This window comes from Haematobia irritans, chromosome 3, assembly GCF_050003625.1.
Source record: "Haematobia irritans isolate KBUSLIRL chromosome 3, ASM5000362v1, whole genome shotgun sequence".
NCBI classification, from domain to species: Eukaryota; Metazoa; Arthropoda; class Insecta; order Diptera; family Muscidae; genus Haematobia; species Haematobia irritans.
In genome coordinates, this window is record NC_134399.1 from 128,225,044 (window position 1) to 128,243,336 (window position 18,293).

Sequence of the window (18,293 nt, forward strand, 5' to 3'; positions counted from 1 at the left end):
ACAACAACAATAAACGAAAATTTTATGGAGTTAATTTTGGCCTAATATAAAAAGTAAACAACGAAACATATGATCTCTTTCGTTACTCTGTCCATGCTATGGACAAATGTCAAAAAGTATCTGAAATAAGCAACATGTATGTGTGGTAAAAGTTTATGTAAATTATAAAAGCGTATAGAATATGAGAGCAAGGGAGAGCGTAAGATCGAGACTGTATGAGGCAAATTGCGTTGCTACTGGATTCTAAATTCAGTTGCGTACGTTTTCTTAACTTTGACGGACACGTTTTTCTCTCAAGATATAGAACAGGTGGACAAGTAAAAAATTAAAAGTTATTGAAAATATCTAAAAGAAGCCTTTACAGTGTTTACATAGTTCATCTAGAAGGTCCAACAGTGAAACGATACATATTTAACATAATTTTGGACAAAATAAAAAGACAAATAGAATGTCCGCCTATATCTTGAGAAACGGTAGTGCCGCAGCAATATTTAAAAAATATTTACCACGTCAACTAAATAACAACAATTTTGCCAAAGTAATTCTCGATACTGTGTTTTTCTTTGCTTCCATTCCATAATTATTAATTATTACAAATGTTTTTTCCATAAAACATTGATTATTTCCGAATTAAATTTATTTATTACATAATTGTGCAATTGCTTTTTTTCATACGTTCGCAATCGCCCCACTGAGTATTGTCGTAGCAGAACCAAACGGAGAAAAAAGCGTAGAAAAGAAAAATAAAAAATAAATCTGACATTTCGCACACCAACAGAATAGATAGTTGCTGTGTATGAGCACTGACACTTAAAGAGAGCGTGTTGTTGGTGCCTCTGCTCATAGACCCTTTAATACACCTCTGCTGTTTTCTTCATTTATGCACGAGACCAAAACAAATCGTCTGATAACATTGTTGAGTACTCAGGCTACATATGTTTTTTAGCGTGTTTCTAAAACATTTGGCCTTATTGAACAATTTCCTCTCATGAGAGTTCAAGATCTATCTCTCTCTATATTTTTTTGTTATTGATTAGAGTTCTTGTTTGGTAGCCAATTTGCAAAAAATTTTAATTGTAAATAAATGAGTTTAATCGATGTTTACAGAAACTGTATCAATTTTTAGAAAAAGGAATACAAAATTAAATAAATACACCTTGCATTATGCACCATGGGTCGTGTGCAATTAATTCATCTAAAGACAAGGCTTCAAAACTTCAATAATTGTCTAGGGGTTGGTGTTGGCTTGTCAGATTTAAAATAGGCAAATCCATTACAATCAAGAAAATAGCACTGAAAAAAATATTCACCTAATATAAAAGATTTGCAACCTAAATTTTGGAACAAATCTACTTTAGGAGATTTCAAATCGAAAATGTGAAGTAAAAAATTTGGCGGAAAAGCCTAGTTTTCGAGATATCGGCATCAGAAAATCGGTATTTTTTATTATATTTTTCTTAATTCTGACAGCAATTTTTCATGAAATGAATAAAATTCCGTTTTGCGTTATTGGTAAAAATAGTACATTTTAAGCAGAAAATATTAAGTAAAAATTTTGTCGGAAGAGCGTAATTTTCGAGATACCGATCGTTAAAAATTGGGTATAACAGGTTGGCTGATAAGTCCCCGGCAAATGATTCGTGTCAAAATTTAACGTCTGTAAGTCAATTAGTTTGTGAGATAGAGCGTCTTTTGTGAAGCAACTTTTGTTATTGTGAAAAAAATGGAAGAAAAAAAGGAATTTCGTGTTTTGATAAAATACTGTTTTCTGAAGGGAAAAATACGGTGGAAGCAAAAAATTGGCTTGATAATGAGTTTCCGGACTATGCCCCAGGGAAATCAACAATAATTGATTGGTATGCAAAATTCAAGCGTGGTGAAATGAGCACGGAGGCCGGTGAACGCAGTGGACGACCGAAAGTGGTGGTTACCGACCAAAACATCAAAAAATCCACAAAATTATTTTGAATGACCGTAAAATGAAGTTGATCGAGATAGAAGAGGCCTTAAAGATATCAAAGGAACGTGTTGGTCATATCATTCATCAATATTTGGATATGCGGAAGCTCTGTGCAAAATGGGTGCCACGTGAGCTCACATTTGACCAAAAACAACAACGTGTTGATGATTCTGAGCGGTGTTTGCAGCTGTTAACTCGTAATACACCCGAGTTTTTCCGTCGATATGTGACAATGGATGAAACATGGCTCCATCACTACACTCCTGAGTCCAATCGACAGTCGGCTGAGTGGACAACGACCGGTCAACCGTCTCCGAAGCGTGGAAAGACTCAAAAGTCCGCTGGCAAAGTAATGGCCTCTGTTTTTTGAGATGTGCATAGAATAATTTTTATCGATTATCTTGAGAAGGGAAAACCCATCAACAGTGACTATTATATGGCGTTATTGGAGCGTTTGAAGGTCGAAATCGCGGCAAAACGGCCCCATATGAAGAAGAAAAAAGTGTTGTTCCACCAAGACAACGCACCGTGCCACAATGCATTGAGAACGATGGCAAAAATTCATGAATTGGGCTTCGAATGTCTTCCCCACCCACCGTATTCTCCAGATCTGGCCCCCAGCGACTTTTTCTTGTTGTCAGACCTCAAAAGGATGCTCGCAGGGAAAAAATTTGGCTGCAATGAAGAGGTGATCGCCGAAACTGAGGCCTATTTTGAGGCAAAACCGAAGGAGTACTACCAAAATGGTATCAAAAAATTGGAAGGTCGTTGTAATCGTTGTAATTGCATCGCTCTTGCAGGGAACTATGTTGAATAACAAAAACGAATTTTGACAAAAAATGTGTTTTTCTTTGTTAGACCGGGGACTTATCAGCCAACCTGTTATTATAGGTACTCCTTGTGCAAAATTTGAAGAAAATCGGTGCAAAAATCTGGCTTTGGAGGCCATATTTGTGCAAATCGGACGAAAGATATTTACCTTATTCGATTTTAACCAAATTTGGCACACTTAACGATACTATTATTCGTACTCCTTGCGCAAAATTTGAAGCTAATCAGGGCAAAAATTTGGCTTTGGAGGCCATATTTGTGCAAATCGGACGAAAGATATATATGACAGCTATATCTGAATCTGAACCGATTTTAACCAAATTTAGTACACTTAACGATACTATTATACGTACTCCTAGTGTAAAATTTTAAGCAAATCAGGGCAAAAATCTTGGCTTTGGAGGCCATATTTGTGCAAATCGGACGAAATATATATATGGGAGCTATATCTGAATCTAAACCGATTTGGCTGATATTTTCCATATTTTACGAGAGCCCCAAAACGTTTGGCTGCGATTGTCTTTGAGCCAAAGTAAAACTCTGTGCAAAATTTGAGGATGATCGGACTTAAACTGCGAGCTGTACTTTGCACACAAAATTACTTATACAGACAGACGGACATCGCTAAATCGACTCTGAATTTAAATCTAAGAAAATCGGTATACTAAACGATGGGTCTCAGACTTTTCCTTCCTGTCGTTACATACAAATGCACAAACTTATTATACCCTGTACCACAGTAGTGGTGAAGGGTACAATTTACCCCCAATGCTTAAAAATTCAAATTTAGAGAAAACTACTAAAGCTAAGAAGTGAATTGTTTTTCTGTTGTTTTAATTACAGTGCATGGATATATAGATATCTTAGCAAAAATATAAATATGATATAGCTTTAACCCAGCAGAAAAATTTGGAAGTTGTTTTAAAAAGTCCTCCGAAAGATGTTCTCTATTTAAACTACACATCAAGTTCTTTTAATTCAATTTTTTTAGAACAAGTCTACTTAATATTTTTAATGGGTACTTTTAATTTTTATACCCTGCGCCACACTGTGGAACAGGGTATTATAAGTTAGTGCATATGTTTGCAACACCCAGAAGGAGACGAGATAGACGCATGGTGTCTTTGGTAAAAATGCTCAGAGTGGGCTCCTGAGTCGATATAGCCATGTCCGTCTGTCCGTGAACACATTTTTGTAATCAAAGTCTAGGTCGCAGTTTTAGTCCAATCGACTTCAAATTTGGCAAAAGTATGTGTTTTGGCTCAGAATAGAACCCTATTGATATATATATATATATTTCGCCCGATGGATATGATATGGCCTCAGAAGCCAGAGTTTTACCCTAATTTGCTTAAAATTTTGCACAAGAATAACAAATAGTACTACAGTCAAGTGTGCCAAGTTTTATTGAAATCGGTTCAGATTTAGATATAGCTCCCATATATATCTTTCGCCCGATATGGACTAATACGGTCGCAGAAGCCACAGTTTTACCCCAATTTGGTTGAAATTTTGCACTAGGAGTACAATTAGTAGTGTAGTCAAGTGTGCCAAATTTTATTGAAATCGGTTCAGATTTAGATATAGCTCCCATATATATCGTTCGCCCGATTTACACTCGTATGTGGCCAATCTTTTACTCCGATTTAGTTGAAATTTTGCACAAGGAGTAGAATTAGGATTGTAGCTATGCGTGCCATATTTGGTTGAAATCGGTTCAGATTTAGTTATAGCTTCCATATATATCTTTCGTCCGATTTACACTCATATCACCACAGAGGCCAATTTTTTGCTCCGATTTAGTTGAAATTTTGCACAGGGAGTAGAATTAGGATTGTAGCTATGCTTGCCATATTTGGTTGAAATCGGTTCAGATTTAGATATATCTCCCATATATAGCTTTCGCCCGATTTACACTCATATGACCACAGTGGCCCATCTTTTACTCCGATTTAATTGAAATTTTGCACAGGGAGTAGAATTAGCATTGTAGCTATGCGTGCCAAATTTGGTTGAAATCGGTTCAGATTTAGATATAGCTCCCATATATATGTTTTTCTGATTTCAACAAAAATGGTCAAAATACCAACATTTTCCTTGTTAAATCGCCACTGCTTACTCGAAAAGTTGTAAAAATGACTATAATTTTCCTAAACTTCTAATACATATATATCGAGCGATAAATCATAAATAAACTTTTGCGAAGTTTCCTTAAAATTGCTTCATGTTTCCCATATTTTTTTACTAAAATAGTGTTCCACCCTAGTGCATTAGCCAACTTAAATTTTGAGTCTATAGATTTTGTGAAAGTCTATCAAATTCTGTCCAAATCGAGTGATATTTAAATGTATGTATTTGGGACAGACCTTTATATATAGCACCCAACACATTTGACGGATGTGATATGGTATCGAAAATTTAGATTTACAAAGTGGCGCAGGGTATAATATAGTCGGCCCCGCCCGACGTTAGACTTTCCTTACTTGTTTGTATTAAATAGGTTCAAAACAGGGGGAGAATTAATAAAATGGGCCAAATTATTTCAATTTTGTCGAAAAAAATGCTTAATCCATTCTACGAAATGTTTCAGATCAAACGTTTCTGACAAGCGTTAGAATGCGTTAAAAATTATAAAAAAAAAAATTAAAAAAATTATATATATGGTAAACTATCACAAAAATTTTTAATTCACATCCAAAAGAAGTGATACAAATTCAACGGCTGTTGAAATGGTGGACATCCTTCCTATAACAAGCCCATGTTAAATTCATCGCTTCTACGCCAAATTTGCACCACATCCGGATCAAAAAAGAACATTTTCACTACTTTTTTTTGGCGACACTTTTTTTTTCTGGAAAATTTAGGTACACTAGGGCGTGGTGGTGGTTAAAAATATTTTAAATTACTCATACGCTAAATATGTTATATTCTATAGTCGTGGAACAGTAGGACGTATGATTATTTTAATTCTAATTCCTAATACGTACAGTAGGCAAATATTCAATTATAAATTAAATTATTAAGATTATTTGAATAAATATATTGTTATAAAAATTTTATATATTTGAATTTCAGATAAATGAATTACAATTTCGCAATCTACACATAACTCCATGTCTGGATAAAATTGTATCATTCAATCTCAGCGATATTGGTGAGGGTATACGTGAGGTAACCATTAAGGAATGGTACGTTGATAATCTTGGGAATAATCGTTAATAAAATTATATTGGAAATTTGATATTCCTTCATTTTAAGGTTCGTCAAAGTCGGAGATACCGTAGAGCAATTCGATAACCTTTGTGAGGTACAATCGGATAAGGCATCCGTTACTATTACCAGTCGTTATGATGGTAAAATTGTTAAACTCCATCACAAAGTAGACGATGTAGCTTTGGTGGGCAAAGCTTTGTTGGATTTCGATGTGGAGGATGAAGATGGTAGTTCTGATAGCTCAGATTCTGAGGAGGAAGTAGCAAAACCCAAAGAGTCTGTAGCTAAGAAAGAGGAAGCAGTTGCTAAACCAGCTCCAGCCAGTGATGAAGATGTTGGTCGCCATATCACATTAGCCACTCCGGCTGTAAGACGCATAGCCAAAGAGAACAAAGTTGATTTATCGAAAGTAACAGCCACTGGTAAAAATGGTCGTGTTTTGAAGGGTGATGTTTTGGAATATTTGGGTTTGGTTCCAGCTGGTACTAATATACCACATCCAACTATTGCTGCCAAGAGTGCTGCTAGTGGAAAGATGACTGCCCCGGTGCCAGCTGATCGTGTGGAACCCTTGAAGGGTGTACGCAAGGCTATGTTGAAATCCATGTCGGAATCATTGGTAAGAAAAGCCCGTTGATTGGAAATATTTGAATTAAAGTTTTAATCGATTTTATACTTTTGTACATTTTTAGAAAATCCCTCATTTCGCTTACAGTGATGAAATCGATATGACCCGTTTGGTTCAATTTAGGGATCAATTGAAAGATGTGGCCGTGGAAAATGGTATTGGTAAATTGACATTTATGCCTTTCTGCATTAAAGCCGCCTCGATTGCCCTCACCAAATATCCCATATTGAATAGTTCTTTGGATTTGGAAAATGAATCGGTCATCTATAAGGGAGCCCATAATATCAGTGTGGCCATTGATACGCCTCAGGGTCTGGTGGTGCCCAATGTAAAGAATGTTCAAAATAAGAATATCATTGAAATAGCCAAAGATTTGAACGATTTAATCGAAAGAGGACGTAAGGGAACATTGACTCCACAAGATTTTGTCGAGGGTACTTTCTCACTTTCGAATATTGGTGTTATTGGTGGTACCTATACACATCCGTGTATAATGGCACCTCAGGTGTCCATAGGAGCCATGGGTCGTACGAAGGTGGGTAATCATACCAATTTCCGAATCTCTACATAAGAATCCAATTAATTTTAAATTGAAATGCTTCAATAATGAAAACCCAAATATCAATTATTAGTGTCAACTTTTTTTGGATTAATTGGAAGATTGATACATATTTCTATAATTTAAATAAATTTTAATTAATTATAGTTAATTTTAATTAATTATTATAGCTTGATATTTATTATTTAGCCTGATTTATGTCCAAATCAATTATTCTACATATTATTAAAATTTACGAGCTTATGTCAGATAACAATCTACGCAAGCCTAGCTATACGTTTCATGGCGTGGTAAAGGGAATTTCCATACCCTTCAGTATAAATATGACGGTTTATACATTTATATAAAATATTTTAATTTTTATAATTTGATTATTTTTTTTTAAATTTGAATCAATTTAAAAAATATATATTTTTATGATGGCCTGATATCAATGCAAGCTGGTTTTATGTCCAGCTAATTATTCTACATATTATTAAAATTTTTATACGAGCTTATGTCAGATAACAATCTACACAAGCCTAGCTATACGTTTTATGGCACGGTAAAGGGAATTTCCATACCCTTCAGTATAAATCTGACGGTTTATACATTTATATAAAATATTTTAATTTGTATAATTTAATTAATTTTTTTTTTAATTTGAATCAATTTATAAAATATATATTTTTATGATGACCTGATATCAATGCAGGCTGGTTTTATGTCCAGTTAATTATTCTACATATTATTAAAATTTTTATACGACCTTATGTCAGATAACAATCTACACAAGCCTACCTATACGTTTCATGGCATGGTAAAGAGAATTTTCATACCCTTTAGTATAGATCGGACGGGGGATATCCTTCATTTTGGGTCTTATAATTCAATTTTTATAATTTAATTAATTTTAAAAAACTTTAATTAAAATATAAAAGGAAAAAAAAAACAGTGGCTAAACCATCTGAGAAATATAATTTAAATTAGTTTTTTTAATTTAATTAATTTTTAAAAATTTTATTTAAATTATAAAAAAGTAAAAAAAAAATTGTTTTATAAATCAATTATTTTAAAATTTTTTTAGATCTTAAATAAATTCTTTTTTATTTCCTTTGTTTTCCAGGTTGTTCCTCGTTTCAATGAGAAGGATGAAATTGTTAAAGCCTATATCATGAGCGTTAGTTGGTCGGCTGATCATCGTGTCATTGATGGCGTTACCATGGCCAGTTTCTCTAATCTATGGAAGAAATATTTGGAAAATCCTGCCCTATTTCTATTGAATTAAATGGTGGAATGACGTAGTGATTGTACTCTTAGAAAGGCTGTATTGTTGCATTTATTTTTTTGTGTGAAAAGAAAAAACAAAACAAACAAATAACAAAGTTTAAAAAATATTTAGTTAGTTTTCCCGTTGCAGGACAATGTCCTGTGACTGTTTAATGTGCATTTATTAATTTTATTACTCTGAACTTAAGTTTATTTCGGTTATTCGTAACCGTAGAAAATATCTAATATTTTTTTTTGGCTATAAAATTAAAAGAAGAAAAAAAAAACTATATTACATTGGCATAAGTGTATACAGATTTTAAGTTAGAAATAAAGATAATTATTTCCGCATTTACTATTTTGTAATTAATTGCAATCCGTATTTAACAAATGTTCATTATGCCATACATATTAGCCCAGTTTTGGTTGCCACAGTTGGTAGAATTCTACCAACAAATTGTAGACTTTTTATTGTTTGGTAGATTGGTGGAATTTTTAATGTTTTGGCACATTTTGCAAATTATTCCTCTTCAACTAAGAGGTACTTCAATTTTCTATTGAAATAAAATTTTGACAAAATTTTCTATAGAAATAAAATTTTGATAATTTTTTTTAGAGAAATAAAATTTAGACAAAATTTTCCATAGAAAAAAAATGTTGACACAATTTTTTATAGAAATACAATTTTTACAAATTTTTCGATAGGAATAAAATATTTACAAATTTTGCTATAGGAATAAAATGTTTACTAAATTTTTAATAGAAATTAAATTTTGATAAAATTTTCTATTAATTTAATATCTTTAAAAATTTTTATTGTTGCCACAGTTGGTAGAATACAACCAAAAATTGTAGATTTTTTATTGCTGGTAGATTGGCAAAATTTTTGATGTTTTGGCACATTTTGCAAAATATTCCTCTTCAACTAAGAGGTACTTCAATTTTCTATTGAAAAAAAACAATTTGACAAAATTTTCTTTAGAAATAAAATTTTCACAAATTTATTTTAGAGAAATAAAATTTTCATAAATTTTTTTAGAGAAATAAAATTTGGAAAAAATTTTCCATAGAATTAAAATTTTGAAATTTATTTTGACAAAATTTTTTATACAATAAAATTTTTACAAATTTTTCCATAGGAATAAAATTTTGATTAAATGTTTAATAGAAATTAAATTTTGATAAAATTTTCTATTAATTTAATAACTTTAAAAAATTTACTACCAAAGTACATTGTGAGTTAGTTTTCCCTTTTTATACCCTCCACCATAGGATGGGGGTATATTAACTTTGTCATTCCGTTTGTAACACATCGAAATATTGCTCTAAGACCCCATAAAGTATATATATCCTAGGTCTTGGTGAAATTCTGAGTCGATCTGAGCCTGTCCGTCCGTCTGTTGAAATCATGCTAACTTCCGAACGAAACAAGCTATCGACTTGAAACTTGGCACACTTGATGTAGGTCGGATGGTATTGCAAATGGGCCATATCGGTCCACTTTTACGTATAGCCTCCATATAAACGGACCCCCAAATTTGGCTTGCCGATCCTCTAAGAGAAGCATGGTGTTAGTATATGGTCTCTAACAACCATGCAAAAGTTGGTCCCCATCGGTCCATAATTATATATAGCCCCCATATAAACCGATCCCCCGATTTGGCTTGCAGAGCCTCTAAGAGAAGCAAATTTCATCCGATCCGGCTGAAATTTGGTGCATGATGTTGGTATATGGTCTCTAACAACCATGCAAAAATTGGTCCACATCGGTCCATAAATAACATATATATAGCCCCCATATAAACCGATGGCTTGCGGAGCCTCTAAGAGAAGCAAATTTCATCCGATCCGTCTGAAATTTGGTACATGCTGTTGGTATATGGTATCTAACAACTATGCAAAAATTGGTCGACATCGGTCAATAATTATATATAGCCCCCATATAAACCGATCCCCTGTTTTGGCTTGCGGAGCCTCTAAGAGAAGCAAATTTCATCCGATCCGGCTGAAATTGGGTATATGGTGTTAATATATGGTCTCTAACAACCATGCAAAAATTGGTCCACAATGGTCCATAATTATATATAGCCCCCATATAAACCGATCACTAGATTTGACCTCCGGAGGCACTTGGAAGACCAAAATTCATCTGATTCAGTTGAAATTTGGTACGTGGTTTTAATATATGGCCTCAAACACCAATGCAAAAATTGGTCGAAATCGGTCCATAATTATATATAGCCCCCATATAAACCGATCCCCAGATTTGACCTCCGGAGCCCCTTGGAAAAGCAAAATTTATCCGATTCGGTTGAAATTTGATACGTGATGTTAGTATATGGTATCCAACAACCATGCAGGAATTGGTTCATATCAGTCCATAATTATATATAGCCCCCATATAAACCGATCCCCAGATTTGACCCCGGGTGCATTTCGGAGAAGCAAAATTCATCCGATCTGCTTGAAATTTGGTACGTGGTTTTACTATATGATATTTAACAACCATGTCAAAAGTGGTCCATATCAGTCCATGCAGGAATTGGTTCATATCAATCCATAATTATATATAGCCCCCATATAAACCGATCCCGAGATTTGGTTTTGGAGCCACTTGGAGGAGCAAATTTCATCCGAGTCAGTTGAAATTTGGTACATTGTGCTAGTATAACAACCAACTAGGTCCATATCGGCCTATAAATTTAATGAGATATCGAATCTTTGGATTAAAAGTAAAAAAGCTTCAAATATAGGAAACAATCCTTAAATTAACTGAGATATTGAATCTTCGAATCAAAAAAAAAATATTTAGGGATTTTACATCTTTAGTTTAATTTTTTTTTTAAATTAAGAAAATAATTTTTACTTTGAAGGATCTGCACTGAAAAAATATTTACTAAGGCGAATTTTCTTTAAGGTAAAGAACACACATTTTTGATTTAATGAAATTGTCCTTAAATTAACTGAAATATTGAATTTTTAGATTTAAAATAAAAACGTTAAGACTTATTTTGAGTATTTTTTATCTTTGGTTTATAGTTTTTTGGGAATTAAGAAAACATTTGTACTTTGAAATATTTGTTATACCGGCATTTGTTTGTATGTGAATGTCTTTATTAATATATTGCAAAAAGGGAAAGAAAATTCCATAAAAGATATCTGTATCCTAATTTTAATTTTATTGATCCTAGATTTAAGGCTATATGGGTCTGTAAATCATGTATTTTTATACCCTTCACCACTACTGTGGTACAGGGTATAATAAGTTTGTGCATTTATATATACGGATCGGCTTAGAATTAAATTCTGAGTCGATTTTGCGATGTCCGTTTGTCTGTCTGTCTGTCTGTCTGTCCGTCTGTCTGTCTGTCTGTTGATGTATTTTTGTGTGCAAAGTACAGCTCGCAGTTTTAGTCCGATTGTCCTAAAATTTCGTACAGGGCCCTGTTTCGGCTCAAAGACGATCCCTATTGATTTTGGAAAAATTCGGTTCAGATTTAGATATAGCTGCCATATATATTTTTCACCGATCTGGTCATAATTGGCGTGTATATCAACCGATCTTCCTCAAATTCCGTACATCCGAATATTTTACGGGTCTCGCAAAACTTGCAAAATTTTAGCCAAATCGGTTCAGATTTAGATATAGCTCCCATATATAGCTTTCGCCCGATTTACACTCATTTGCCCACAGAGGCCAATTATTTGCTCCGATTTAGTTGACATTTTGCACAGGGAGTAGAATTAGCATTGTAACTATGCGTGCCAAATTTGGTTGAAATCGGTTCAGATTCAGATATATCTCCCATATATAGCTTTTGCCCGATTTTCAACCATATGACCACAGAGGCCAATTTTTAACTCCGATTTAGTTGAAATTTTGCACAGGGAGTAGAATTAGCATTGTAGCTATGTGTGCTAACTTTGGTTGACATCGGTTCAGATTTAGATATAGCTCCCATATATAGCTTTCGCCCGATTTACACTCATATGACAACAGAGGCCAAGTTTTAACTCCGATTTAGTTGAAATTTTGCACAGGGTGGCATTAGCCGACTTAAATTTTGAGTCTATAGATTTTGTAGAAGTCTATCAAATTCTGTCCAGATCGAGTGATATTTAAATGTATGTATTTGGGACAAACCTTTATATATAGCCCCCAACACATTTGACGGATGTGATATGGTATCGAAAATTTAGATCTACAAAGTGGTGCAGGGTATAATATAGTCGGCCCCGCCCGACTTTAGACTTTCCTTACTTGTTTTAAAGAAGTTATCTTAAATCTTTAGATTCAATATATCAGGTAATTCAAAGACAATTTCTTTAAATTAAAAATGTTTTTCTTTGTTTTAAGGAAAATTTGCCTTACTTCAAAGACCTAAGAATTTATCGGAGGGACTCATTTTTCCAAGATTTTTGTCTTAATTTAATGAAAAACTTTTTTTAAGTAAAGATTATAAACTTTCTTTTAATTAAAATTTCTTTATTTGAAAGATATTTGGCCTTAATGTTGTGTCGTAAAATTTAGTCTCTATAATCTTCCTTATTCCGAGCCAAAGATGCGGCTTCTCAATAAAAAGAAATTTTTGGGTAGTTAATTAGCATTAAATCTAGGCTCTTTAAATTTAAAATTAGGACATAGATCTCATTTATCGAACTTTCTTTGACTTTTTGCAGAATATTAAGTAAATTATTCACATACAAATAACTATACACAGAAAGAAAAATGTCACCAAAATATTTCCATTTAAAAAGTTGATTGAAGTTGAAAATATTTTTCAATCAATAAAGTAATTGATACAATTAACTTTTTAATAAAGATAAAAACATAATGTTACTTAAGTCAATGATTGAAAATTTTTAATTAAAAAATTAATTGATACAATTAACTTTTTAATCAAACTCGGAAGACTAAGCCCCATTTACATGAAGCTCCGTTAGTTCTAAGTTAATTAACGAACCTTTAAACCATACTATGGATATAGCTGTCACCTTGCTTGCATCAGTTAAAATTTACCGGAGAGAAGATATTTGCAGTTTTCTTTCTATTAAATGACAGTTAAAGCTTAACGGATCTACGTGAAAAGGGCCATAAGTCACTTAAAAAAGTGACTGATTTTTTTTTTTTGAATTTTTAACTAAAAATTGATAAAAAAAAATCAAACTAAAACACTAACGGCCATTTTCATGTAGCTCCGTTAGGCTTTAACTGCCAGTTAACAGAAAGTAAATTCCAAATATCTTCTCTCCAGTTAACTTTAACTGAAAAATTTTCGTAAGTTAAGTTCCTAACTAGCATATGGGATATATATGCAAGATGACAGCTTCGTTCATAATACGGTTTAAAAGTTGGTTACTTAACGGAACACTAACGGAGCTTTATGAAAATGGGGGTAAGTCAGTTAAGAAAATAATTGAAAATAGTTATGTTTGAAATGAAATGAAATGAAAAAATTAATTGAGTTTTGCATTCAAAATCAATTAATTGAATAAATACAAAAATCAATTGAAATTTGCTAATGAAATCAATTAATTTTTTAATTAAATATTTTTTAATTTCCAATTAAAACTGTGATTGATACTACGATTTTCGTGATTGAAGACATTTCAATTGAAAACCTAGTTGGATCAATTAATTTCGTGATTAAATCAGAAAAAAATTGTGTGTATCTCGAAGTAAAGAATTCTTTAGTTAATTTAAAGAATATTTTTTAAAATCAAAAATGTTTTCCCTTACTTTAAGAAAAATTTTTCATACTTCAAAGGCATACGACTTTTACGGAGGGATGCAAATTTAAAAAAAAATCGCGTCGCAATCTCTTTATACCCCGTGCCACACTGTGTTTGCAAAACCCAGAAGGAGACGAGATAGACATATGGTGTCTTACACAGAAAAAAATTTCACGAAAATTTTTCCAATTAAAATTTTAATTGAGTTTTAAAAATATTCAATTAAAAATTTAATTGATTCAAAAATTTTTTAATTGAAACAAAAATCAATCACAAAAATTAATAGTATCAATTAATTTTTTAATTGGATCAATTAATTATTTAATTGGCCTTAAATTAACTTTTTAATTGATATAATCATTTCTGTGATTGAAGACATTTCAATTAAAAAATTATTTGGATCAATTAATTTAATTTAATTTAATTTATTTTATTTTCATATGTAACTAAGCCTTACAAAGGCCTTATACAGTTACTTAAATCAACATTTTAAATACTACTCAAAACAATTCTCTTATTTCTAACATTAATATACTAACAATAATACAACAACAGGATACTACTCTATTGAACTCTATTCGTGATTGAACCAGAAAAAAAATTTTTGTGTGTTTGGCAATATTGCTCAGGGCGGGGCCCTGAGTCGATATGGCCAAGTCCGTCTGTCTGTCAATACATTTTTGTGATCAAGTCGAAGTTTTAGTTCAATCGACTTCAAATTTGGCACAAGTTTCGCTTTTGGGTCAGAACTCAGAAAAAATTTCATGAAAATTTTTCCAATTAAAATCTTAACTGTGTTTTAAAAACTATTCAATTAAAACTTTAATTGCATTAACAATTTTTTTAATTGAAGCAAAAATCAATCACACAAATTAATAGTATCAATTAATTATACCCTAAACCACATAGTGGTCAGGGTATAATAAGTTTGATCGGCCAAAAAATGTGCCTACCAGAACTATTGATTTTAGACCCTATAAAATATATACCGATCCACTCAGAATCACCTCCTGAGTTGATCTAGCGCTTGGTGTCCGTCCGTCCGTCCGTCTGTCCATGTATTTGTTGTTCACAGGATTCCGGTCGCAATTATTAACCGATTTGTATGAAATTTGGTACAGGGTGTTTTTTGGGCACAAGGACGAACGCTATTGAATTTGGAAGAAATCGGTTCAGATTTAGATATAGCTCCCATATATATGTCTCGCCCGATTTCGACAAATGGAGTCACGTTGCGCTTTTTTACAAATCGACCATCATCAAATTTTGCACATAGTAAACTTTTTCATCACCCTTTAAGTCTGCAAAATTTCATCGAAATCGGTTCAGATTTAGATATATATATGTATCGCCCGATTTTCCCAAATTTGGTCATGAAAACCTTATTTATTAAGCGATCTTACTCAAACTTGGCTTACTCTAATCTTTTATGGTACTGACAATATGTGGCAAAAATAATCGAAATCGGTTCAGATTTAGATATAGCTCCCATATATATGTATCGCCCGATTTTCCCAAATTTGGCCATAAAAACCTTATTTATCAACCGATAATACTCAAGGTTGGCTAAATATAATCTTCTATTCCTCTAACTGTATGTGCGCAATTTCATCTAAATCGGTTCAGATTTAGATATAGCTCCCATATATATGTATCGCCCGATTTCGTCAAATTTGGCCGTAAAACCCTTATTTATCAACCGATCGTACTCAAAGTTGGCTAAATGTAATCTTTTATAGCTCTAACTGTATGTGCGAAATTTCATCGAAATCGGTTCAGATTTAGATATAGCTCCCATATATATGTATCGCCCGATTTTGCCAAATTTGGCCGTAAAACCCTTATTTTTGACCATAGGGGCCTCATTTATTAACTGATCGTACTCAAATTTTACACAAAGTGACCTTCTGTGGTATCAATCATACCTGCAAAATATTATACAAATTGGTTCAAATTTAGATATAGGTCCCATATATATATGCATCGCTCGATTTTGTTATATTTGGCCATAATACTCTTATTTATTAACCCATGTTATTCAAATTTCAAATTTTGATGTACTAGCTGATCGTATTTAGACTTACATGAAGCTCTTACATAAATCTAATGCCCTATTTGCAGAAATTTGGATTTATAACTCACAACTAATTGACTAATTTCCTCTTTTTTAATAATGGACTCAATATTAGTGGCATACTAACTCTTTTGGTGCAAAATAAACTATAGCTCCTAATATTAGACATTTCTGCTCAGATTGTGACAAGACACCCAGAAACATGTACCCCCCTTTATGTTCTCCAAAACTTATACCAATGATACTTCAAAACCTATACCAATGATACCCACAAATGCTTATGTTTACTAATTCAGTAGGGGTGGTTTAGGGTATGATATAGTCGGCCCCGCCCGACTTTCTACTTTACTCACTTATTTTTTCGATGACTCTGAATTAATTTTTTCATTGATTCTATCATTTCTGTGATTGAAGACATTTGAATTAAAAAATTAATTGGATCAATTAATTTCGTGATTGAATCAGAAAAAAAATTTTTGTGTGAATAGAACCCTATTAATTTTGGAAGAAATCCGTTCAGATTTAGATATAGCTCCCATACCCCTATTTAGTTGCAATTTTGCACAAGGGGAACAATTAGTACTATAGTCAATTATGTCAAATTTTATTGAAATCGGTTCAGATTTCGATATGGCTTCCATATATATTTGGGAAAAATTGGCTAAATACCCACATTTTCCTTATAAAATCGCCACTGCTAAGTCGAAAACTTTTAAAATGGACTCCAAGTTGCCTATACTTCTAATACATATTTATCGACCGATAAATCATATATACCCGTTTGACAAGTTGGCTCAAAATTGGTTCTGATTTAAATATTGCGCATATTTTTTACTACCCACCCCAGGGCATTAGCCGACTTAAATTTAAAGTCTATAAATTTTGCAGAACTCTAACAAAGTTTGTCCCAATCGGGTCAGATTTACCAAAAATATAAATAAATATATAAACATATGTATATGGGAACATAAGTCGTTATATATAGCATCCAACAGATTGGACGGATTTCGATATGCTATCGAAAATGATGATCTACAAAGTGGTGCAGGGTATGATATAGTCGGCACCGCCCGACTTTAGACTTTCCCTACTTGAATTATTTGTTTTTTTTTTTTTTTTTTTTTTTTTTTGTATTTGTATAACATTTTATTATATTATTATTAATTCATTTTTACAAATTAATTATATATATACATTTATAAAAATATTTATAGCCTCAGCGCCATAATGGCATTATTGAGGCAATCTGGCAACATTTAAACTGTTAATGAAGTCAAAATTCAATTACAACATATTTCATTAAAACATATTTCATTAGTAATTAAATTTATTTTCAGTGTATAACTAATATTCTTAGCTTTTCTTAATACTTTATTTACGGTCCATTGATCTCATAAAATCCTACCAAAATTACGTATGTAAGAGAATATTAAAATAAAATTTCATGACCTATAATAAAAACTAATTAATTACATTAATCGTTTATTTCCCATGAATTCCCTTTTGGGGAGGGATATGAAATCACACACAACAAGCCTTTATTAAAAACCAACAAATGGTACCATAAAAAGCTTGGAGCACTAATGTAAATACCCCAAACTGAACAGGTGGTTTACAATGTTTGAAATGCGACAAAAAGGAGACCCAAAAAAATTGAGTTTCCCTAAAAGAGTGTTCTTAGCAGGAAAATTTCCATGAGTGCTCAATTCACTCTAGGCCTTCTCTATGGGCAATGTAAACAAATAGAGAGGCCGATTACTTTCTAAAGCCTGCGCTCTGAGAGCCAAAGCACATGTTGAACCCCATACCAAGGATACAATGTTTGTAAACAAACCGGTTGGAAATAGAGGAAAATGAAAACAAATCATGCGCTTTGCGTATCATCACAAAATCCAACAAGTGTTGTATTTTCTTCCAAATCCAGGAATTTCTTGGCAAAAGCTTTGTGGAAGAGAGCTTTTGCGAAACTTTAAAGCTATGGAATTCAACCGAGCTATACAGAGCGCGATTACTGCTACAACTTTAACAGTTGTTATTTAGACTTTGA

The 18,293-nt window shown here is 32.5% G+C and overlaps 1 protein-coding gene across 1 annotated transcript; it reads left to right on the forward strand.

The window, feature by feature from the left end:
- The first annotated feature begins 254 nt into the window (after nucleotides 1-254).
- Nucleotides 255-8,790, forward strand: Dbct (Dihydrolipoamide branched chain transacylase E2). Its single transcript, XM_075299373.1, has 5 exons — nucleotides 255-538; nucleotides 5,867-5,979; nucleotides 6,050-6,623; nucleotides 6,697-7,167; nucleotides 8,297-8,790. The coding sequence occupies exons 1-5, from the start codon at nucleotides 449-451 to the stop codon at nucleotides 8,456-8,458; spliced, it is 1,410 nt and encodes a 469-aa protein (XP_075155488.1). The 5' UTR covers nucleotides 255-448; the 3' UTR covers nucleotides 8,459-8,790.
- The last annotated feature ends 9,503 nt before the right edge of the window (nucleotides 8,791-18,293 follow it).